This window comes from Hippopotamus amphibius, chromosome 7 (genome assembly GCF_030028045.1).
Source record: "Hippopotamus amphibius kiboko isolate mHipAmp2 chromosome 7, mHipAmp2.hap2, whole genome shotgun sequence".
In the NCBI taxonomy this organism is placed as follows: Eukaryota; Metazoa; Chordata; class Mammalia; order Artiodactyla; family Hippopotamidae; genus Hippopotamus; species Hippopotamus amphibius.
The window spans coordinates 117,077,865-117,102,318 of NC_080192.1; the positions used below are offsets into that span (position 1 = coordinate 117,077,865).

Consider the following 24,454-nt stretch of genomic DNA (forward strand, 5'->3'; position numbering starts at 1 on the left):
ATAAACGTGTCAAGCTTCTTTCTCACATGCTCTCCATCTCTTTATAGTTTGGCCCCACATTTTGAGTTATTCTTGGACCTTATCTTCCAGACTATAACAAGAGTCACAGAGATGTGCTCTACTTTATTTACTGAAATGTTTAGCTTTAAAATCATGGTCTTTTTTAGCTTTGGAAAATTGTGTGTATGTTCTATATTTGATATCTCTAGAAGCTCTTACTTTTTTTCCACATATTTATCCGTTCCCTCCGCAAGTTTCATTTCACTAGATTTGTGTTCTGTTTGCTCTGCCTGTTTTCTCTCTAGCTTTTGAGGGACCTCCTCCCCTTAGATGTGTCATTATTTTTCTTTGTTGGCTCACTGGGGGCTCAGGTGTGGTTAGTGAAGCATTTTAAATGGCTGGAATCCTGTAAGTGTTGAAAGGCAGGTGGATCTCTGGCCCCCCCTGGGTTCGGTAGTGTAAGGAGACTGTCAGCCGTGCTGGGACACTCGGTGAAAACTTTTCTATACACTGGTCTCCCTGCAGGTCCACAGAGGCTGAAGACCAGGTTCTTCCCTGGTTCCAGTGATTTCCACTCTGGGCTCCTGTACTGGTCACTAGTCACCCATCCAGCCCATGGCAAGGAGGCCTCATATTGGTTCCTTCTTCTGGGACCTCAGTGGAGCCCAGGGCCTCTCTTAGCGCTGGTGGCCTCTAGTTCTGAGCATCACTTGGCTCAGAGGAAGTAAATAGCTCAGAGTTGAGAGGAAAAGAAGAGAGCTACTTCCATAATACCCCATTCTCAGAATCCATGATTTTCTTTTTTATTTGATTTAAATCTTTAGCCCAAATTTCTTTTAGTAAGGAGAGAGGTATAGTTGCAGTTGATTTTTTCCCAAACTGCCAGTGATGTCACCACAGTTTATATTTACATGTAAATTTATATAACCACCTACAGATTTGAAATGTTACCTTTATCTGATATAAATATACAATTTTCAGAAATGTAGAAAGTAAATGATTGAAAATATCCACACATAATACTTAAAGAAATTTTTCCCTTCTGTCAGTTTGCCCTGCTGGGATTGAGTGTAAAAATTGTTTCTCTAATGTGACCACCAACAAAGAAGTTCTGTTAAAGTAGGTAGGAAGTAGTGTAGCAGACTTCTTTTGGGGGGAATGCAGTGGTGACCCACCGTGTAAGTGTTCCCAGTATCCAGCTTTGATCCAGGCCCCTCTTTTGGAGCTTGGTACCCAGAGCAGTGCACAAGCAGCTCAACCTTGGGTAGGCCAGTGCCACAAAAAATGAAATTTAAGCCTGGAGTTGTTATTTTTCACATTTACTATATTCTCCTTCCTACATATCATAACAAATAAGGAAAACCAAGTTCTAGAAATCTCAGTTATTATTTTAAGCATGTGGAAACACTTCTCTGCTTCTGCTTGTACACCCAAGTGTCATGGCTAGAAAAGGTCCTACAGTAAAATAAAGGTCAGATTACTTCATTGAACAGGGACCACGGGGGACAAAGAACACAGTGTTTGGCACATTTTAAGATCTTAATAAAGATTAGTTCTCATACCACTATTAATTTTAAACAAAGTTACCATTTAAATCATCATTCTTTTTGTTACTTTCTGCCCCTTCATGGGGGACCCATGTGATACTCTGCACAGAATTTAGTGCCAGGGGAAGTCTCTCTTTTTCCTGAAGGACATTGTGCTTCTCTCCATCAGGTACCCCCTGGCTCTGACTGAAACCTGGCAGTCCTCTGAGCGCTCTGCCTCCTCTGTAGACAGACCAAGGGACCGTGGGCCTGGAGGTGGGGTAGGTGTCCTGCTTGCGCCTGTTGCCCCTCCTGCCCAAAATCTCTCACTGCCTTAGAAACACATGCCATCAGATTAGGCCGGTTGCCTACAGATCTCTTCCTATCATTTGTACGATAGTATAGACCGTTATTCCTGCCATAATTCTTTATGACCTCAGTGTCCGCTCTGTAATCTGATCCCTTAGTGTCTTGGCCTCCCTACCTCTAATGGTCTGCCTTAGTCACATCCCAGAAGGGTATACCTTCCCAGAATCTCAGTTTCGAGAATCCTGCTCTTAACCTCCTTCTCTTTCCTATTCACTTCCTCTTGTGCCATAACGCAGTTCTTTAACCCCATGGGACCTCTAGTTACCTCTAGTAGGTGACCCTACTCACCGCCTGTCCTCAACCCTCCTTCACAGCTTGGATTTTATGTTCTGTCATTACAGTCATTTCTTTGACCATATTTTTAATTCTCCTGCTTCTTAGTGGACTTAATATTGGAATCAGAAGAGAACTTTAACATGTTCGCCTCACCAAGTCTACCAACATATTATAATCTACGTCCACATACTTTGCCTTCTCATCGTAACAAATGAACTGTCCTTGTTTCACTCCATTACTTGTGTACTGGATTCCCTTCTCTCTTGCCTACTTAAGGACTTTTTTCTCTACTGGGTCATTCCTATCAGCGTGTACACATGCTGTAATATCTTGCAACTTAAAGAATTAACCCTCTCCTGAGCCCACATGCTCCATCAGCTCCCATCCCCTTCTCTGCTTCCCTTTACAGAAAAACTTAAAACCAGCTGTCCATATTCGGTGTCTGCTTCTTCCCTTCCCGTTCTCTCTTGTGCCTGCTCCCCTCAGCATCTCATCGCCAGCACATCTGCTCACCTTACTTAACCTACTAGCACATGGACAGTATCATCACTCCTTCTTGAAATGGATGTTTCCACTTTGTTTCAGGACCACTCTAGGTTCTCCTGTGTCAGGACGTGCTGCTGTATCTTCACCTACCAAACGTCTATACTTAGGAGATCACCAGCATTGTTCTTTTTTTTTTTTTTTTTTGGGGGGGGGTACACCAGGTTCAATCATCTGTTTTTATACACATATCCCCGTATTCCCTCCCTTCGTTGACTCCCCCCTCCTCGAGTCCCCCCAGCATTGTTCTTTTCTAACTTCTCTTGCTTCCTAGATGGCTCATCCAGTTCTGATGCTTTAAATATCATTTATAACAACCACCGTTCCCAGATTTATATCTGTGGTCTGAACCTCTCCTCTGAACTCCAGATGCTTAAGTCCACTTGACATCCGCGCTTGGTCTAAGACGTTTCTCAAAATGAACATGTCCAGAACTATACCCTTGTCTCCCTTATAGCCTTTCCTCGCTAGCACGTCCCAGCTCAGTAACTGGCGACTCATCTTCCTGATGCTCAGGTCAGAAACTTCGGTCACTTCATTGTCATTCTTTAATGTCCCACATTACAGTCCATCCTGTTGGTTCTGCCTTTAAAATATACCCAGAATCCAGCTACTTCTCCCCACTGCCACCAGTGCGGCACTTTAATCAAGCCACTGTTCTCTCTGCCTGGATTCCCTCACTCGCCTCTCTGTAACACTCTTACCCTCCTGTGATTCGCTCTCAACAGAGCAGCCGGAATGATCGCTTTGAAATGTAACATCACGTTCCTCCTCTGCTCAGAACCCTCCAATAGTTTCCCATCCTTCAGAATTAGAACCAGAATCCTGATAACAGCTGTAAGATCTGACGTGATGTAACACCCCCAGATGGGAGAATTATTCGTTTTTTCTCCAAATTTCCTGTTCTCCTCTCAGGTACAGACAGGATGACACTTTCCTGGCCCATTCAAATTGTGTGTGTCATGTGACTGACATGCTCTCGCCAATTAAATGTTGGTGGAAGTAATGTATGTCACTTCCAGATGGCACCTTTAAAAGCCAGTGCCTAATTTGTCGTGTTTTCTTTCCCTCTGCCACAGTGGTGGCAGTGATCCAGGTGGTGACTGCTTCACTGTTTGGCTTCCCGAGTAAGGAGAAGAAGCCCCGGGTGTCATCCTGTGGGCATGTAGCAGGAGCTGCATAGTGTTTTAAACCCGTCGGACTTGGTGGTGTGACTCCACGCAGTGTAATACAGCCCATCTTAGTGGAGTGGCCTGGCCATCTCTCTGATGTAATCTCCACTTTGCCCCTCTCGCTCACTGTGCTTTGGCCACACTGGTCTCCTTCTTCATCTTTAAATGTGCCAAGCATACACCTGCCCTAGGGCTTTAACTACCTGAAATTCCTAGTAAAGTATAGAAAGGAATCTTTGCTCTGAAATGTTGATACTAGTTTTAGGTTTCTTTTATAATACCTATTTTAATAGATTAATGATAGCAAATCAACATTTCTGTCTATAGGCTGGTGCAGTTGTTTTAGATCCAATGTGTGGACTTGGAACAATACTTTTGGAAGCTGCTAAAGAATGGCCAGTAAGTTCTAAAGTTCGGTAAACCAAGCAGTATTTTACTTTAATCAATGTGTGTGTATATTCACTTACCAGTTATTTAAAGGTAGACTGTCTATTTAGGGATTATTATTTTTTAATTATATGAGTTGCTGTTTACTGTAGTCAAAATAGACTATGAAGGGTTAATTAAATTGCTATGTTATTTCTTTAAATACTGTGATAAATTTAGGAAAGTATGACAGAATTCCAATAATTAGTCAGGACCTAGATTATGTAAATCCCTAAACTCCTTAGACATTTGTAATTATAAAATATTATTAAGAGGTTTTAAAATTTTAACAAAAGCTTCTCAGTTTTTTACCCTTGAATATCATTTTAAAGAAATATTCTAAATTTGTTTTAACCTGAATTAACAAATCTATTAATTTCATTTTCCTCATTTGAAAAAATGCAAGTAGATTTTCTTAACTACATAAACTATGGTTTTATTTACTCTTATGAGTTTCTTCCCCGTAGGACGTGTATTATGTGGGTGCTGATGTCAGTGGCTCACAGTTACTGGGTGCAGGTGACAATCTGAGAGCCGCAGGCCTTAAGGATAAAGTTGAGTTACTTAAAGTCTCTGTTATAGGTAAGATATTAAAAATACAAACATTTGGCGGAAATGAACATGTGTAAATACATTTAGAATCATAATATAAGACTCACTTTTCATATATAAAGGTTGAATTGTTTGTACCCTGTAATATATCTGTGGGGCCAATACTCAGTTTACTTCCAGTATTATAATTGTAACTTTTTTATTTTTCAAAAGATTCATGATCAGGAACAATGTTTATGTAGCTTTCCTAAGCATGTAAGGAAAAGCATGCCTTCTTAAGATGTGTTTGTTGCATCTGAACCATTTCTTGTATCATAACCAGGGATCCCTTCATATAGGCATAAAATAAACAGAAGAATAAGAAGAACAGCTCTGTGGATTCTTTCAGATAAACTGTATGGCATGTTTTGGATTATCCGACCTTCCCCTTGCCTCATTTGGACAGTATTCCTGTGATATAGGGAGTGAGGTGACCAACCCTCCCAGTTTGCTAAACCAGTACTACTTTCAGTGCTAAAACTGGGAAAGTCTGGGGCAAACCAGGACAGCTGGTCACCCTGTGAGGTAGAGGGAAACCATTACTCCCAGTTTACTGATGGGGAATCCACAGCGAGAAGCATGACGAGAAATCAGGTCCGTGTGTCCAAAATAATATTTCCTAAGGCCCGTGGTGTTTAGACTGAGAGAAGCCTCCCATTCCTCCCTTCTTTCCCTTAGTGTTCCTTTCTCCACATTTAATTCTCAGCTAAGAAAATCATATTCTCTTGACACAGTGAGAATAGGTGGTAGATAAGTCCCAGTATTGAACCTGTAATCTAGGGGAACAGTATATTGTTTTAAAAATGTTTTATTGTAGTGACCAAGTAGTAGAGATGAGTTATTAATAAAACATTCGGGAACTGTTGTATAAATGCATAATAAAGCAGCCTCAAAGAAGAAACTTTTTGTTGATTGAGATCTCATAGTTGTTTGCTGCCAACGACTATCTTTTCAGTCTTTCTGTCGAGGTTTTTAATTGGACTGTGTGTATACAACACAAGTTTCTAGAGGAAGCTGAGGGATGATTAGATTGAAATCAAGTTTTCATACACACTAATTTCTTTAAGAAAGCTATTTTTTTTTGAGACCTTCAAGAAAAGTGGAATAGCGCTATAAGTTGTTTCAGAGCAGTGGTTTTTCAAACCCTTTACAGTCTCTAAAGCACCTTGACAGCATGAGGAAGGAAGTACTGATTTGGCCATCAGAATTTTGGTGTCCTACCAGCTCCACTTTTATCAGTTTTCATATTTTGGGCATTTCCCATAAGATTTCACTTTAAAAACAAGCATAAGGGCTCAATTGTTATTTTTTTAAAAAGTTTTTTAAGAAAGTTCTCTATGAAACCAAGTAGCCAAATAAATCCTAGCTTTTTTTTTTAATGAATTTATTTATTTATTTACTTATTTATTGGCTGTGTTGGGTCTTCATTGCTGCACATGGGCTTTCTCTAGTTGCAGTGAGCGGGGGCTTCTCATTGCTGTGGCCTCTCCTGTTGCAGAGCTCAGGCCCTAGGCGCGTGGCCTTCAGCAGTTGTGGTACATGGGCTCAGCAGTTGTGGCTCACGGGCTCTAAAGCACAGGCTCAACAGTTGTGGCACACAGGCCCAGCTGCTCCGCAGCATATGGGATCCTCCTGGAGCAGGGATTGAACCCGTTTCCCCTGCATTGGCAGGCAGATTCTTAACCACTGTGCCACCTAGAAAGCCCAAATCCTAGCTTTTTAAAAAAACACTCTAACTGCCATGTTAAGAAAAGATGATAGTAGGGCAAGGATGGAAACAGACTAGTTACAAGACTATTGCAATAATCCAGGTAAATGGTGGCAGCCTGGGGTAAAGTGGTATTGGTAGCAGTGTTGAGAAGAGGTCAGATATGTATATATTTTGGAAGCAGAACCAACAGGATCTGTTGGCAAATTGAATGTGAGGAAAAGAACAAGGATGACTGAGTTTTCTGACTTGAGCAGCTAGAGGGTGGTGTTGCCATTTGTTGAGCTGGGGAACACTGCAGGGGAAACAAGTTGGAGTTTGGGGCCTGTCCAGTTCCACTTGATGATTTTGATGATTAGACACCACATGGAGAAGATGTCAAGGTAGTAGCTTAGTATACAAATCTGGAGTTCAGGGGAGAAAGTGAATATCACTATATAGATAACGTTTACATACATGAGATCACCTAGGAAATGAGTACAGATAGAGAAGAGGGAGGATTTCTCTGAGGATGAGATGCTTAGAGTTCTGTAGGGTAAGAATCTAGTAAAGAAACAACCAGTGATGAGAAGATAAGGGAGAACCTGAGGAAGAATGAACAGCTGTGTCAGATGCTGCCGGTTGGTGAAGTAAAAGTAAGGCCTGGCCGTTTCCATGGAGCAGAAGTAACAGAGGCCCGCCTGGCTTGAATGGGTTCTGAAGAGTATGGGGGAAGGCTACTTAAAGACAGCTAGTTCTGATCATTCTGCTGGGTAATTTGCTTGGCAAGGGGAGCAGAGAGATGGGGCCATAACAGAAAGCGGGGAGATGAGGGATCAAGCAGGGAGTTTTTGAAGATAGAAATTAGAATTCACTTTTTGGAAAAGTATAGCATGTTTGTATGCTAAAGAGAATGATCAGATACACAGGAGAAACTGGACAGTGTAGGACAGAGAGAATTGCTCATCCTGATATGCTCACGGCCCCCAGGAAGGGACGGGACGCAGCACATAAGTGGCAGGATGGGCACTCCTGCTGATGGGAAGGCAGAGCATACAAGGATGCAGGTATATAACAGGTCACACCAGAGGGCGTGGCCATTATACTGCACATGCCCTAGACCTTTGTTGAGACTGGATATTATTGTTCTACTGTAATTTTTTAAATTCTTTACAACTCTGATAAAAATTTGTAAAATTTTACCTTTAATTACTAGTGAGATAAAATCTTTTTCACACTATGTCATTTGTAAATTTTTCTTTTGTGAATTGATTACTTGTTTTTAAGATAACTTTCTGGAGGAAAGAATAAAACATCTGTTTTAAATTGTTTCAACATCACAACCTTTTAATACTAAAAGTCAGTCTGGGGAGATTATCTATCTTGTGTACATAGGAACCAGTATTAACTATTTAATTAGTAGCCCTTCATTGCATGCCTCTACTTTAGAGGTGCACATTCTAGCTAGGTACACGTGTTTATTTTCTTCATTAATTTGGTTTTACCTTTAAAAGCTCTAATCATAAATACAATTTAGAATTGTATTTCTACACAAGAATCTCATACCTTTTACTATAATAGGAGCACACATGAATTTTAGAGTCAAACTGAGTATAAATCCTGGATCCACCATTCTTTCTTCACTGCGGGGCCTTCAGCAAAATACTAGCCCTCTCTGTATTTTCTCATCTGTAGTATGAAGATAGAACCTACTTCATGGGGCTGTCGTGAGGATTTATTACGTAACTATTTATTACATAATTATGGAATCCAGTGCCTAACACACAGCATGAATTAAAGACTTCTGTAAGAATTGGGAGATTGGGATTGCCATATATACGTTACTAATAAGAAAAAAAGTATCAACTTGTGCACTTTAAATACATGCAGTTTATTGTATGTCAATTGTATCTCAAAGTTCTTAAAGGAAAAAAAAAAAAATAGCCATGTATATGAGGAAAAAAAAAACCTTCTGTAAGCATGGGTACATCTAGCAACGTTAGTATTTGGGTTGGCCAAAAAGTTCGTTCAAGTTTTTCCATAAGATGTTAATAAAACTCCTGCCATGATTTGTGCTTCTGCAGTATCACTGTCTTCATTCTCTTTATGTGCCTTAATGTCTTTATTTTTTTCTACTTTTTTTTTAGTAACATTCATTTTCTCTTATAACCCTCTACTAATATAAAATGAGATGATCCTTTAATATGCAGAAATTGCATGTGTCTATTCATCATGAAAATTTGGAACCAAATGAATATTATGTTGCAGGCTATCTTAGGAAATAGTCATTGATTAGGCTTTCTTAAAATCTGCAGAAATACTTGCATTCTAAGTATAATATGTATACAGGTTTGAGCAAAAGAAACACATGAATGATTAACTAAAATGACAAAATTATAGGCAGGTGAGAAAAGAATGTTTTCACTCCTTCCAGTTGTACGTTTTACAGCCTGTCACGTACAGTGAAAGAGCATATAATAAGCTTATTGGTAACAACTGTGGTTTGTTCTCAGCCACATCTCTACCTTCATCTCTACCCGTGTAGGTATAAGGCATGCTTTTTTCAGTACACCCGTAAACTCCCCGTAATGTGGTGGTTGCATTTGCTTTCTTATTAGTGTGAGCTTTCCTCTAATACCAGCTGCCCCTGCTGGCCTGGCCCTTGGTGTTCTAGCCAGGTATGTTGTGGCCCACACCATATCTTGCAAGATTCATGAAGCTGCCAGGCTGCCCTGGCATCTGGGGAGTCAGAGGGAAATGTGGGAAGTGATGGGTTAGGTGTGTGTGTATATGTTAGATATATGTGTATTTCATATTTCATATGTGCAGGAAATAGGGGTGAGAAGCTCACCATAGAGAGTTTGAGTGTTTTTGCTACAATGGCTTTATCCTTTATCATATGGTATAAATCCCTTTTTATTGTTTGGCAACACAACTATTCTGTAACACTCTTTCAGCAGCAGTAAGGGTTTAAAAGTGCATATTTCATGAAAAAGTAAATACTGAATTTCCTTTTCTCAAGAAAGCTGTTGATAAACACATAAATGTCAATACACATTTCACTCAAGTTATCATCCACTGTGAGGGCCATGGTGATATCACTAACCAAAGGAAACAAATCTGTTTGTAGAAGCATCTAGCATTTACTTCAAAACTTAGTCATTATTTTAAGGCGACTGAGCCAAAATTAAGTATTTATCATATGCAGCTGAAAGAAATGCATTTAAATCTCATTCTGTGAAGCATGACTTTTCATTTAGGTCAAATAACCACTCTTCTAATTTTGCTCATTTTCAATTCCAGATTTTCTTATGTACGTAAACAAAATGAAGCTATAGCTATTAATATGTTGGCTCCATTAGTAGAAGACCTCTGCAGAAAGTTAAATGTTGCCAGTTTTCTATCGGTGTTATCAGATGCTTCAAAAAGAAAATCAGCTAAGTCAATTCCAGTAGTGGCTTAGCTTTTTTTCCCCAGTTCTTGGAAATTTAGGAAGTTTTTTCTGTCAGAGATGACACATCTTTCATTATTGTGAATGCTGCTGTAAATTCAGCTCAGCGCTGCATGTGTGTCTGTTTATGCATTATTTGGTGGACCACAGCATCATGGTGAAAATTAATGTTCTTATTAAAGAAACCTATGAAGCAGAAATGTACTTGGAATTTAACATGGTACCTGCATAATTCATAATTACCTCCAAACAAGCTGTGATGTTCTGAATTGAAATAGAAACTTAAGTTATCAAAATAATAGACTTTAAAAAAATTTTTTTTAATATACACAGAGTAACTGGACTGCAGGCTATCTGTGGTAAAGATGGTTGAATGCAAAAAAAGTAATTCAGCATGACAGTACACACCTTATTTGCTTGCCCATCATTAGTTAGGTTTAAAAATGTTTAAGCCTTTCAAGACTGTAAAATGGGAAAAAGTCTCTTCAGCAAGTGGTGCTGGGAAAGTTGGACAGCTGCATTAAAGCAGTGACGTTAAGACATACCCTCACACCATATGCAAAAATAAACTCAAAATGGCTTAAAGACTTAAACGTAAGACATGACACCATAAAACTCCTAGAAGAGAGCATAGGCAAAGCATTTGCTGACATAAATCATACTAGTGTTTTCTTAGGTCAGTCTCCCAAGGCAATAGAAGTAAAAACAAAAATAAACATATGGGACCTAATCAAACTTACAAGCTTTTGCGCAGCAAAGGAAACAGTAAAAAAGATGAAAAGATAACCTACAGAGTGGGAGAAAAAATTTGCAAATGATGCATCCGACGAAGGCTTAATCTCCAAAATATGCAAAGAGCTCATACAACTCAACAGCAAAAAAACAACCCAATTGAAAAAATGGGGAGAAGACCTTAATAGACATTTCTCCAGAGAAGACATACAGATGGCCAATAGGCACATGAAAAGATGCTCAACATCACTAATTATTAGAGAAATGCAAATCAAAACTACAGTGAGAGGAGAAGAGATGCCGAGCCCCAGGCACCCTGCCTGGAATGCCGAGACCCCGCAGCGCCACATGGACCCGGCCTTGGTGAGGCAGGTTTTGTTAGCTTTGCAGTTCACCTGAGTGCAGCAGTGGTCCAAGTGCCTCTCGCACAGGTGGGCGTCCTGGGCAGAGCACACCTGGCGTGTGCCTCCTCCAGGCTCCTTGCCATAGGCTCCGGGTGAGCCAGCAGGGGTCTAGGGATCCTGCGCACAGTGGCCCAGGAGCTACCTCTCCAGTGGGTCCCTGGTACCCCAGCATTGTCTGAGCACCGAGCAGAGGGGCACAGACAGGTCATCCAGAGGACGCAAGACGTGGTGGCCACTAATATACTCTTCCCACAGTGCTTCTTAATACCGTGTGTACTCCTACAAGGGCAATTAGCATCACAACGTCAGCTGAACTTGGTCTGGGGGGCCTGGGTCCAATCCCTGGTCAGGGAACTAGATCCCAGCTAAGAATTCACGTGCCACAACTAAGGAGCCCGCCTGCCACAACTAAGACCCAGTGCAACCAAACAAATAAATGTTTTTAAAAAGTAAAGTGTGTCAGACGAAAAAAAAAAAAACTGTAATGAGGTACCAGCTCACAGCAGTCAGAAGGGCCATCATTAAAAAGTCTACAAAGGGCTTCCTAGGTGGCACAGTGGTTAAGAATCCGCCTGTCAATGCAGGGGACACCGGTTCGATCTCTACTCCAGGAAGATCCCACATGCCACGGAGCAACTAAGCCCGTGTGCCAAAAAAACAAAACAAACAAACAAAAAGTCTACAAATAACAAATACTGGAGAGAAAAAGGAACCCTCCTACACCTGTTGTTGGGAATGTAAATTGGTACAGCCACTATGGAAAACAGTATGGAGGTTCTTCAGAAAACTAAATTACCAAATGATCCAGCAATCCCACTCCTGGGGATATACTCGGACAAAAGTATAATTCAAAGAGATACATACACCCCTATGTTCATAGCAGCACTATTTACAATAGCCAAGGCATGGAAACAACGTAAATGTCCTTCTATGGATGAATGGATAAAGATGTGGTACATATATATACAAAGGAATACTACTCAGCTGTAAGAAAAGAATGAAATAATGCTATTTGCTGCAACACAAATGCAACTAGAGAGTATCATACTGAGTGAAGTAAGTCAGAAAAACAAAGACAAATACCATATGTTACCACTTATATGTGAAATCTAAAATGCAGCAGAAATGAACCTATCTATGAAATGGAAACAGATTCACAGACATAGAGATCAGACTTGTGGTTACCAAGGGGAGGTGGGGGAGGGAGTGGGATGGACTGGGAGTTTGGGATTGGTAGATGCAAACTGTTGCATTTAGAACGGATAAACAACAAGATCCTACTGTGTAGCACAGGGAACTATATTCAATCTCCTGGGATAAACTGTAATGGAAAAGAATATAAAAAAAGAATATATATGTGTGTAACTGAGTTACTTTGCTGTACAGCAGAGATTGGCACATTGTAAATCAACTATACTTTAATTTTTTAAAAATGTTCAAGCGTTTGAAGAATTACTTTGTAAATCGTCCAGAGTATCTTATAATTGTGCTATAAACCTTTTTAAATAAACAAGTTGCTTAATTGTATCAGTAGTTGCATTTTTTTCAAAGTTCATTGGAAATCTGTAATCAAAGAATTCAACAAATGGAGTGCCAAAAAACTTAAGTTTTTGCAACTTCTGATGAACTGCAGTTATTTAAAACAAAACTGGCAACAGGACATTAAAATCTGTCCCTACAAACACCAGCAGAGAAATGAACAAAATAAAACAGTGAGAGTTCAATTATGCACAGTATTTATTCTGAAATTTTGTAAATACACCTTGGATATCTTACAGGAAGAATGTTCTAATGGCTTCCTTAATTCTTATTGGATAAATGTATATTCTAGAATGTAATGGAATTAAATTGAGAAGGCTTAGGTTTTACAGCCTCTGAATTTGGCATAACAATTAAAAGAATAATAGAGACAATTTATTTGAGTTTTGTGTTGTGCAAATATTTGTCAAGGGCACTCTGAGTGGAGAGACTGTGAACCGGAGGGCTGAGAGGTTTACACTTTCCCTATGAAATAGAATTATGAGTCTCCTCCATTTAGCAGAATTTACTGTGAGCTCTACCGTTACTTTAGCACCTGTAGAGAAACTTTCTCAATTAAAAATGTTATAGTCTACAGATAAGTTTATCATCCATAAAAATGAAACTTTGAAGAATGTTGAAGGCAACTACAGTATATGAAAAATTTTAGAAGTCCATATTTTAAAAAAAAATACTACCTTCAGAAAAATGCCAGTGATGACATGGTATTAGAGTGGATGCATCTAAGAAATGGCTCAGTATATGAATACAGACCACAAATAAGTATTTCACTTATTTTAAATGTTAAATAATATTTTAAGGTTGTAAAAAAAAAAACTCACTGTGCCAGGTATGTTATTTTTAGGGTCACCAAAATAAACCAATTTGTTAGAAAATAAATACTTCAAAAAGTTTATAATTCATTTCTAACTCTTTGTTCTCAAAAAATGTTTCTGTTTGCTATAATGGAAAAGAATCTGAAAAAGAACATGTCTATTCTTTTATATGTATTTGTATATATATAAAACTGAATCACTATGCTGTACACCTGAATCACTGTAAATCAACTATACTTCAGTAAATAAATAAATATTTCTGTTTGGACTATAAATTAAATGGTGACCAGATCCAGATGCCAAACTACACTTTGCTTATTCAAGACTAATTATGGATTAAGAAGACAGATTGAAACTTCATTGAAGTATTTGTATTCTCCTGTATTTAATGAAAGCAGAAAAAGAATAGTATAAACAGAAGGGAAATTTTCACCAGCAGCCACCAAATAAGGAAGGGACATAATCACTGCAATAAACTTCCAAATCTGGCCGCAATGGAAAGAAACAAAAAGTTCTAGAGCAATAGGCAATGGAATGGTGGCTACTTACAGAGTTACTGAGGCAAAGTGGGACCCAGAAATATCACACCCAACCAAGATGTCATTTTAATACAGAAACATTTTCAAATATAGAAAAGTTCAGGCAACATTTCACTAATAAGCACTTTTGAGGGGAGAAAATTAATAAAATCCAGACATTTAAGAGATGAACTAACTGAGGAACAGAGAAAGCCAAGGTAAAATGACTGGTTATGAGGATTGAATCAAATATACAACTAATTTTGAACAACTGAGAACAGGACAATACCATTGTTATAAACCTGGACGATACAAAGAATAACAAAGTACAATGAAAAGAAAATAGAAAAAGTGTATGCCCAATTTTATAAAAGCTCTCAATTTACCTAGTTTCTCATCTAAGTATACCCATAGAAAGGTATCTTAAAGGCTCTTGAAACCTCTCAGAAGAAAACATCTTAGGGCCATAATCCTGGTTTTAAGCAAGTTCTTACTCATTTTTCTCCCAGAAAGAGGGAGTAAATAGGACAGTTTTTGTTCAAGACATACCAGTCTTTTAAAAATTTTTTTGTGATCTTTAATCATCCTGCAGAGATGTAAAAAAGATTTTTTTACTTGTTTGTTTTGAGCTATGTTTCTATTTCAGAATTTTATCTCCTTAGTTACAAACTCTTTGTTCACAGGCAGTTCAAACATTTAATAATTTAAAAGATTTTACTGTGTGTTGAATCTTGCGGGTCAGGTGCTCGTGATTTTAGGAGTTTCTGCATCAGAAACTCTGGAGGTGGGGCCAGCAGTCTGTGTTCTACCAAGCCCTTCAGTTGATTCTGATGCGCACTAAGTAGGTTTGCTGGGGGGCCCAAAAATTTGCTCTTGTAGTTCTCAGGTGATACTGATGCTGCTTCTCTGGGGACCAAACTTTGAGAACCACTGCTAGAGGGAAGGGGAGTTGGAAAGGAGCCCATCTGAAAGTAGTTGCCCCAACCAGGCCTTTGAGGAGCTGTGAGAAAGAATTGCTAAGTTCTGCAGAGCTTCTTTGAAGAATTCCGACCCACTGGTCTCCATCTGGCTGTCACCTCCTTATACACATCAGAGAGAACGTTGCAAATAATAACGACAACAAGAGTTGGCAGTTGCTGTGTGCTCACTATGTGCCCGGCACTTTTCTAAGCTCCTCACTTGCTAACTACTGAGATAGGTACTCTCATCCCATTTTACAGATGAGAAAACTGAAGCAATAGTTTCCCAAAGTCCCACAGCTAGTAAGTGGCAGAGCCAAATACCAGAGCCTGCACAACAAAAGCCACATCAAGAAAAGATCAGATGATTTTATGTTCTATGGGAAGATCACACCACTCAGTTCTAGAACTTTGTAAAAAGTTACTCTCTTCTGTCTTGGTGAAGTTTATTCCTCAACTTCAAAAAGATTTAAAGCAGTTCAGCAAATTAGATGATACAGAGTAGAAAAGCTGCAAATAAAAATAGAGACCAAAGAGAGGGGGGAAAAATGTTACCAAATCTGAGACGCGCAACCCATGTACGTGTGTGTTTATGCAGGCAGAAAACTAGGGCTCAATCTCAAGAGTAAATTACTGCCTGGTTCCCCATGTGTAAACATTTGATAACCATATCTGTTCATTGTCTTCAGTAGTTTTACAAAAAGTATAGTTAGAGTGTTCAAATGGATGTGTCCTATTATCAATACCCTAAAACTAAATGCATGAAGTTAAAACATGACTTGGAAAAATGATTTCCTGCCTAGTCCTAACAGAATATTATCCCATTACTTGTTTTCTAACAACCCACTCTTCTTTCTTCTACTAATCTCAGGTAAGGTCAGAACTAGGAAAGGTTAGCAAGTGTTCATTAGACTTTCCCAGATAACAGGATTTTTTGTTTTTAAATTTCCTGCCAACAGAAATTTGTATTGTATTCAGATAGTAAAGACTATTTAAATTCTATCGCACCTCTATAAAATTAGATGCTCTCCAAAATGAAAATGATTATCTAACTTAATTTAGATAATGATGGTAGTAAAATAAGTGGAAAATGAAAAGTATACTCAGAAAATGTGGAAGTTAAGATTGGGTATATTACCTTATGGTAATCTGATTTCTGAGAATAAGATGTAAAGTTGAGAAAGAAATTTACATTCGATAATCAAGCACTATATTTTGTTTTAGTGAGGATATTCATTTTGTTGATTATTGATTGTTCAGCCCTTTCTCTAGTCTTAGGACTTAAGTAGATGTTCCTAACCTTTTGAGTCTCCTTTAAAAATACAGTGAAAGCTATGGGCCACCTTTCTTAAAAACAAATAGATCAACATGCAGAATTTTATTTATGAACATGAAAAGGAAAATGAAAGTTATAGGACGTGATTTTGTAAAAGGTTTTTCTTCTTCGATCTAGTAATTTTCTATTCATGTACTATGTTTAAAGAGTTGGATTTTCTGGTTTATCTAAAATTCTGCTTATGTCATATTTTATTATATCAATACCTAAAGAACCACTTTTCAAAGAACAGAATACAACAACTATACCATCTATCTTTAGTGATTCTGAAAGCCTTTCAGGGTCTTGTAATTCCTTAGAAACAATATTAGCAACCCTAAATTTTAGTTAATGTGCAAAAATAATCCAGTGTACTTCAGTCTCCTCATATTTAGGTTGTAGATGTTTGGAATTCCTGTAATAGGATTCTCTCATTTTTATATTTCAGAATTGCCATTGCCTTCAGAAAGTGTCGATATTATTATTTCTGATATTCCATTTGGGAAAAAGTTTAAGTTAGGGAAAGACATCAGATGCATTCTACAAGAAATGGAAAGGTAAGTTCTTGAATTTATTTCCATAATCTTTGAGCTATTGGTCATTTAACCAAAATGTATCATAGCTCTTCAGTTAAGATTTGATTGCATTTTAGTAGTTTCCCAGTTTTTATAGCTTAATTTTCTAAGGTTTCAAATCACAAGTTTATAATTGAAATGGTTATTCTGTAATATCATAAGTTTATTCAGGAAAAGATATTAGTTTTTCATTATTGCCTGAAATTTGAATATCTCAAATAGTGACCTATATTTCACTCTCTAAGCCAGTTAATTTACATATTTCCTTGTAATTCTCCCCAGAACCATGCATCATATGTGTTAATTCCCCACACTTTACTGGAGAGAAACTGGGACCCAGAAAGATTATCTTTCTCAAGATCACAGAGCTACTAAGCAACAGAACAGAATTTACATACAGAACATTCAGTCACATAGAATGGACACCTTCATTGTTGACTGTTAAATGAAAATGCAGAGGTGCTATTCATGTAGTGTTTCTAAGGTCAGCCTCAGGGAATTTAATTCAAGGAAAGTATTTCTTGGAGAGGTTCAAACAGTGAAGCCTGAATATGTATTTTCCTGATCGTTGCAGTTAATAAAGGGGAGAACCTAGAAAGCACAGAGGAATGAAGGGACATGGATAAGGAGTCAGTTCTTATTAAATTGTCCCAGCTGAGCGTTTGATGGTGCAGGATAACATATACGTAACCATGTTACCCAGTTACCTAACTCAAGATGGTACCTGGGCTCTCAACACCTGTAATTCAGACATTTCCTGAGCTCCTGTATCCCCTCCTGCCTGATAGCACATTCCCCTCAAGATTTTGCAATCCTGACTTCATGTTAACATCATCTCAGGAGCTTCTGAAAAACAGTGAGGTGCAGCCTCCTCTCATCCCCACCAAGGCTGATTTAAGTGGTCCGGAGTAGAGCCTGGACGTTGGTATTTCTCAGCGGCTCCCGAGGCGATTCTGCGGCGCCTCCAGGGTTAATGACCACAGCCTTTGCTGGCGAGGGAACTCTCCAGCTCTACTATTAAGCCAGCTCGTTGTGAGATACTACTCTGTGAGGACATTACACTTCCTATGGAACTTTACCGTTAACCTGGAATTTTCCACCCGAGGTGGTGGCTCAGCATACCTGACGATCTAGTGCTGTGTATTTAAACATCTCCACAAGTCAGGGGAGGGCAGTGTTTGGAGTAGACAGTCTTTTCAGCTTTAGTAAAATTAGACCAGCCTGACTTTCCCTGGGCCAGTTTTAGATTTTATTCTAGGTAATTGAAAATGAGACAGTAATAGATATGACCACTCTCGCATTGTTCCAGGAAATTTAAATATTTACCTGAGAATCAGGAAGACATTCAAGATTTCCCACATAATTTAGGTGCCTCCATAGGATCAGTTTACAGTTCGTGTATTTAGACACAGGGAACGTCCCCTGCTCCTGTGACCAGGCTTCCTAGCCACCCGCCCTCAGCCTTTATGGTTTGGTCTTCGACTGTTTCTCAGTCTGAGGTTTTATACAGACTGTGTAGCGTAACGTAGTGGTGGAGAGCACAGGCTTTGGAGCCAGAATACCGGGACTCTAATCTTGGCTCTGCTACTCAGTAGTTCTTCTGTCACAGGCACGTTGCTTAACCACCCTGTGCCTCGTCTTCAAATAATAGTACCTACTGCATAGCATCATCCTGAGAAGTTAGTGGATTTAAGGCTCTTAGAACTGTGCTAGGCACCTAGAAGGGCTAGCTCTTAGCTTGTTTCTTAGTGTAAACCGCTTCACATGCTTTGGGGAGGTAGGTGGGGATATATATAAATATATCTAAGTACATGTAACTTTTTTCCCAGTGGTTTACCAATAGTTCAAGGCTCTAGATAGGAAAATGAAAGGGAATGGAGGGGGAACTGTGTGAGTAAAAACAAGAAAAAGTACAAGACGCCAGTAAATCTGTTTATAATAGGCAACGGAGATAGTTGGCCCTGAACGTCGTACAGCACTGGGTTCCTCAGGAAAGAACATGCAACCAGCATTTTAAATTGTCAGACAGATGATTGCTCTGGTGGTGTGAGCCATGCACTCTCAGTTCAGTTATTTCCTCCTTTAATTTATTTCAGCAATAACAATTTCATGTATGCCAAGAGAAGTATAATATTTGAGCTTTCCTCTCAAATATAGCTGTGTAAAACAGATGAACAAAAATAAAAATTCAACTTGCTCAGCTTGAAGGAAGAAGTCACTACATACATACCTGAGAGACCTGAAGTGGATTCATGGAAGAAGCATGATTTCAGTGAAATTTAGAAATTTGCAAAGAATAAAAAAGGAGACCACGCCATGTTTTATACATACAGATATACAAGCAAAAAGCGTGTGAAGTGAAGCAAAAAATGTGTTCAGAAAACAATGAACATACCAGACTGCTTTAAACAGATTAGTGGTAGAAGGTTAAGGCCTGATGCCTTCCAAGTTCAAATAATTTGAGTACGTGTATCACCTACCCCTAGTCTTGCAGGTTCGCATGCAAAAGAGAAATCTCTTTTATATTGTTTGCTACAGTTTCCCCCAACTTACTGACCACATAATTCTTGTTTTGTTTTTTAACAAGAAATAGTCTCATACTACAGTAGTGTTCAGAGGAATACAATTTGGGAAATGTTGCTTTATGATTTCTGAATAGCTTTCTTAGTAAGAGAGTATGTGTATATGAACATGGAAAGATGCCCAGAAGGACATTCATCAAAAATGTTCATCTCTGAGTAGCAGGATTTCAGATGATTTTTACTTTCTTATTTTCTCCATTATGTGAAAAAATTTACAATAAATTAATTGGTGAATGTCCTGCTAGACATTGTTCCATGGATGTATACACAAAGAGAGAACATATTTTCAATTGTATCTAATACATAAATAGGATTATCCTTAAATTACTGCAGTGTATAACCTGTTTTTTTTCACTCAAAAATATGTCATGAATCTCCTTTCTGATCAGTTGTTATAATATACATGATATACCATTATGTAGCCCGTACTTAGGGTTAAGCATTTAGGTGACTTCCACTTTTTCATTTTAATAAAGAGCAATGTTCTGAACATCTTTGCACAGTTTTTCAAACTTACTATAATGACCAAGCTACTTAAAACCATAGTGCCTCAGTTTCATCCTCTGCAAAATGGCTGTGCTAACAGAATACTTGAATTCTGAGGATTAAATGATATATAATACAAAGCATTTAAAGCAATGCCCAGGGGCTTCCGTGGTGGTGCAGAGGTTAAGAGTCTGCCGGCCAATGCAGGGGACATGGGTTCAATCCCTGGGCCGGGAGGATCCCACATCCCGCGGAACAGTTAACCCTGTGCGCCGCAACTACTGAGCCCACATGCTGCAGCTACTGAAGTCCGTGTGCCTAGAGCCCGTGCTCTGCAACAAGAGAAGCCGCCGCACTGAGAAGCCTGCACACTGCGATGAAGAGTAGCCCCCACTCACTGCAGCTAGAGACAGCCCGCGAGCAGCAGCAAAGACCCCACGCAGCCAAAAAAACAAAAAATAATAAAACAGTGCCCAGCACATAATAAGTACGCGATAAATATTAGCTGTCACTGCCATTATTGCCACTGTTACTATACTACTGCTACTGCCTCTATTCTTATATCTTAGAATAATTTCCCAGAAGTGAGATTGCTGGGTCAGAGGTTATATACATTCCATATTTTTGATACATTATTACTAAACTACTGTCAAAAAAGTTATACCAGTTTTTGTCTTCTGGAGTACTCATTTTCTCCTCATCTTGCCATCCTAAGTGTAGTAGTTTTTTTATTTTTGTTAATGTGGTAGGTAAAAAGTTATATCTCATTTATTATCTTAATTATGTTTTCTCCTATGCATTTAGAGATACTGGAATGGTTTTTTTGTTTGTTTGTTTGCGTCCCCTGGTTCAGCCACATCTGTCCGCATATCGCCCCTTCTTCTCCCAGTAGCCAGGGTTTATCCCCTTGGTTCCTACCCCCTCAAGGATCATTCTCTGCTCACTTCTCATTCTTACCTTCAGCCTGTTCATCTCCTCGTACTCTCCAGATCCAGCCATCCCTTCCCCAGACACGTATGTGGCCTCGCATATCCACAGTGTACTAGGCACTGGGCATCTGCCTGTGAACAGGATGGTCTCTGCCCACGTGGGGCTGGCACTGCAGCGTCAGAAGACAGATCACGAATACATCAACAGGATAATTTCAGATCATGATTGATACGATCAAAGAAACTAAGGAGGACATTTTTGCCAGAGAGTGACGGAGAGAAGCAGTGGCTACCGTAAATAGATGCTCAGGAGGGGCCTCTCCAAGGAGATGGTGTTTGAACTCTGGGACCTGAATGATGAGAAAGCACACAAGGGAGTGGATGCCAGTGCCACCAGAGCAGCAGGGCTGGATGTCCCGGGGCAGGAAGAAGGGAGTCAGTGTGGGGAGAGCGGGGAGAGCGGAGAGAGCGAAAGGAAGCAGGCAGGCACTGAAGTGGGGAAGGTAGGTGGGGGTCAGGTCACGTGGGAGTCGGGAGTTTATTTGCAGTATGATGGAAGAGAGAAGAGAGCGTTCTCAGGGATGTACAGTTGTCTCCTGTGTGGAAACTGGAGGCGGGGCAGGGCGGAGGGGATGGTGACAAGAACAGAAACAAGCCCTGTCAGCAGATGGTTATAATAGTGCAGGAGGAGTAAAGCGTAGAATGGAGTGGATGAATCTGTGATGTCGTTTGGAGACAGACTCAGCTCTGTCTCTGTAGACGGACTGGTGGTTTAGATGAGGGAAAGCTACTTTAGCTCCTGACATCTTTGCTGGGCGTGGCGGGGAGTTCCCTTGAAGCCTCGGTCCTCTAGCGGTTACCCTGTTTCCTTCTCTCTACAACCAAGCTTCTTCAAAGAAGAACCTACGCTTGCCGTCCCTGCTTCCTCACCTTCCAGCCCCACCCCGACTCCGGCAGACCAGCACCGGCTTCCGCCCTCGGCTGAGAGTGCTGCCCCCAGGGTCACTGATACCTAATCATATCCTCGTCACCTGTTAGTCCTGTAGCATTTGACACCGTTGAGACCATTCATCCCTATCTTGAAACGCTGCTCTTCTGGCTTCCATGACATCACCGTGGTCCAGACTTTCTCCTAGGCTGTCTGTTGCATGGGCTCTTCCTCCTCCGTGCTGCCTTGAATGTTAAGTCTCTGTTCCTTGGCCCCTTTTCCCTCCTCTCTCTGTTCTGCCACCCAGGTGATCTCGTCTCCCATTATGGCTTTAACTACCATTTCTCACTGGAAATGGAAATCTCCACCTCGAGCCCTGGTCTCTCTCATCACCTCCAGGCTGTAGCCTGGCTGTCTTATCAGCCCCCACACTCAGCACATTCCAAACAGAGCTCTCCTCCTCCCCCTCCTCCCGCCACCTTCTGATTCCCCCTTGAGCTGAACTGCTTTTAGGGCCTGCTCCTCTCCACTGCTTTCTGTCCTTGCTCATCTCTCTGCCTCTAGCACCCCTCTGGCTCTAGTCCTTCCCTGTCCCTCAGCCCGGCTCACTCCTGCTTGTCCTTCACACCCATGGTAGGTGTTCTCACCCTCAGGGAATTCTCCCCACTCTCAGTGCCTGGCTTTGGTTCCCACCTAAGGTGTTCCCAGAGCACCTCACTGTAACTCTTGATGGTGGCGTTTGCCAGGCTCTTGAGCTCTTTCCTTGCCTCTCTCTCCCACTGTTCAGTTATCTCTTTAGCAACTCAGGGAAGTGTATGTCTTTCATCACTTTTTCCACATAAGTGCCATACAGACTTTAGTCAGATGATTGAGAAATGAATTGTCCTCCACAAGGTGACATTTCAGAGTCTTCCCTTCTTCTTCTGATCTTCCCGTTTGCCCTTTGTGTCCTCACTCCTTCCTGGGGACTTTCTTCTGCCATCAGCCTGCTGCATTTCACAGACGCCAATTCCTTAGGCTTCTTTCATTTGCCTTTTCCTTTGTGCAATCATTTATTAAACTGTGACTACAAATTACTTTGAGGCTTGCCTTTTAAATAGAGTAAAAATAGATAATTAAAGCAGATTTGTACTAGTGATTTCATAATTACTATAATGAATATGCATTATGGAAGATACTACCTAATTATCAAAATCCTCGCATTTAAATAGATAAAATTAAATTTCAAATTAAAAACACCAAATATTTTAAACAAAGTGGGATTGTTTGTTGTCTGCAAGGAAGGAAATACTCATGCCAGTTACCATTTTTTGGTTACAGAGTGCTTCGTGTTGGCGGGACCATTGTGTTGTTGCTTAGTGCGGATCACCACAGGCACCTTAAAGGTTGTGAAGAGAGTGGCGTCCCTTTGAATTCCAAGGGCAGCCACACCGATGAACCTGGAAGTGCAGAGTGCTTGAATCCTGAAGAAAAAGCTGCCGTATCAGAGCCAGTGTCATCTTCACCTGCAGCCAGTAACCGGGAATGCTTAGACAGAATGCCACCGTTTGGCTCTTTGGTACCAGGGGAATGCTACAGAGTTAGCCTTGGAAAAACAGATGCGCTCATATGCAAATATAAGAAGTCTCACACCCCTGGGCGGTAGCAGGCGTGCTACATAAGCCAGGTTCAAGTCCTTATACGTCAGCTGCGCAGAGTAGAAGATGGTTGTCTCCAGGATCTTGACAGTGCCAGAGGGTTCCAAGGAAACAGACTCCCTTAAGACAGGGCCACGGCTGCCGGACACCTGTTCTTAATAAGAGCTTCTGTTTTACACTCTAAAAGAGTGTTTCTGACAAAGAACAATTAATGAATATTTGAACTAAAGGGCTCTTAAACTTCCTCTTCTGTCAGAATATGAAAAGGTCTGCTCTCTCCGCACTGTTTCTGAGCAGGAGCTTCAACTTCAAAGCAGAAGTTTTCAGAGGCTCACCGTAAAGTATATCACGGTCATCACAAGTCTGGTAACATTTTCACTGTCGGATTTTTTGAAGTGTAGAAACTTTTATGTTTTGATTTCAACTCCTTTGGATATTAAACTTGATTTTCTGAACCTGTAATTTTCTTCTCCATTGGCATAAAAATAACTTTTATTTGCAATATATTTTATCTGTCCCATATTATGTAAAACATCAGTGGGAATAATAATATGAATTAAACCAGTATCCTCCAACAGGACAGAAAATAAACGTTGCTTTTTTTCTGAAAGCATGAATAAATTGTCACCTCACTCTCATTTAAATTGAACGCATTCCTTGCGTTCACTACTTAAAGAAACAGGAAGTTGGTGAAGACTCTCATTTCGTTTTTTTCAGTAGTAATGGAGTGACTTAGCCTTCTGGCTGCTCTAGTACCGTTTGAACAGCCTTTCCATGTTGGGGAAATTCTCACCTTGTGAATCCCACCTCTCCAAAACAGAAGCAAAGACTTGTTTTCTGGCCAGGGTGTGGCATGTCACCTAGGCCCAGTATCAAGGTCTCCTGGTCAGTGTGGGGCGAATGGGGGCACAGGTGATACATGGAATTTTTACCTGGGAGCCCCTCACAGTGGGCCCAGTGGGACTGTAGCCTATCACGTATTCATACAGTAAAT

General features: G+C 40.1%; 1 protein-coding gene across 5 annotated transcripts in view; it reads left to right on the top strand.

Moving 5' to 3' along the window:
• The window catches only part of THUMPD2 (THUMP domain containing 2), a 42,032-nt gene extending 17,906 nt beyond the window's left edge, over positions 1 to 24,126 (top strand). The window contains exons 7-10 of one of the 5 annotated variants that reach the window (XM_057741878.1): positions 4,214 to 4,285; positions 4,780 to 4,894; positions 16,772 to 16,880; positions 23,144 to 24,126. In XM_057741878.1, the coding sequence (XP_057597861.1) occupies positions 4,214 to 4,285; positions 4,780 to 4,894; positions 16,772 to 16,880; positions 23,144 to 23,468 (621 nt within the window). In that variant the 3' untranslated portion in view covers positions 23,469 to 24,126. Of the gene's footprint in view, positions 1 to 4,213; positions 4,286 to 4,779; positions 4,895 to 16,771; positions 16,881 to 18,994; positions 19,942 to 23,143 lie in introns of those variants that run through there. The other 4 variants (XM_057741879.1, XM_057741880.1, XM_057741881.1 and 1 more) reach the window with 4 other exon arrangements.
• The last annotated feature ends 328 nt before the right edge of the window (positions 24,127 to 24,454 follow it).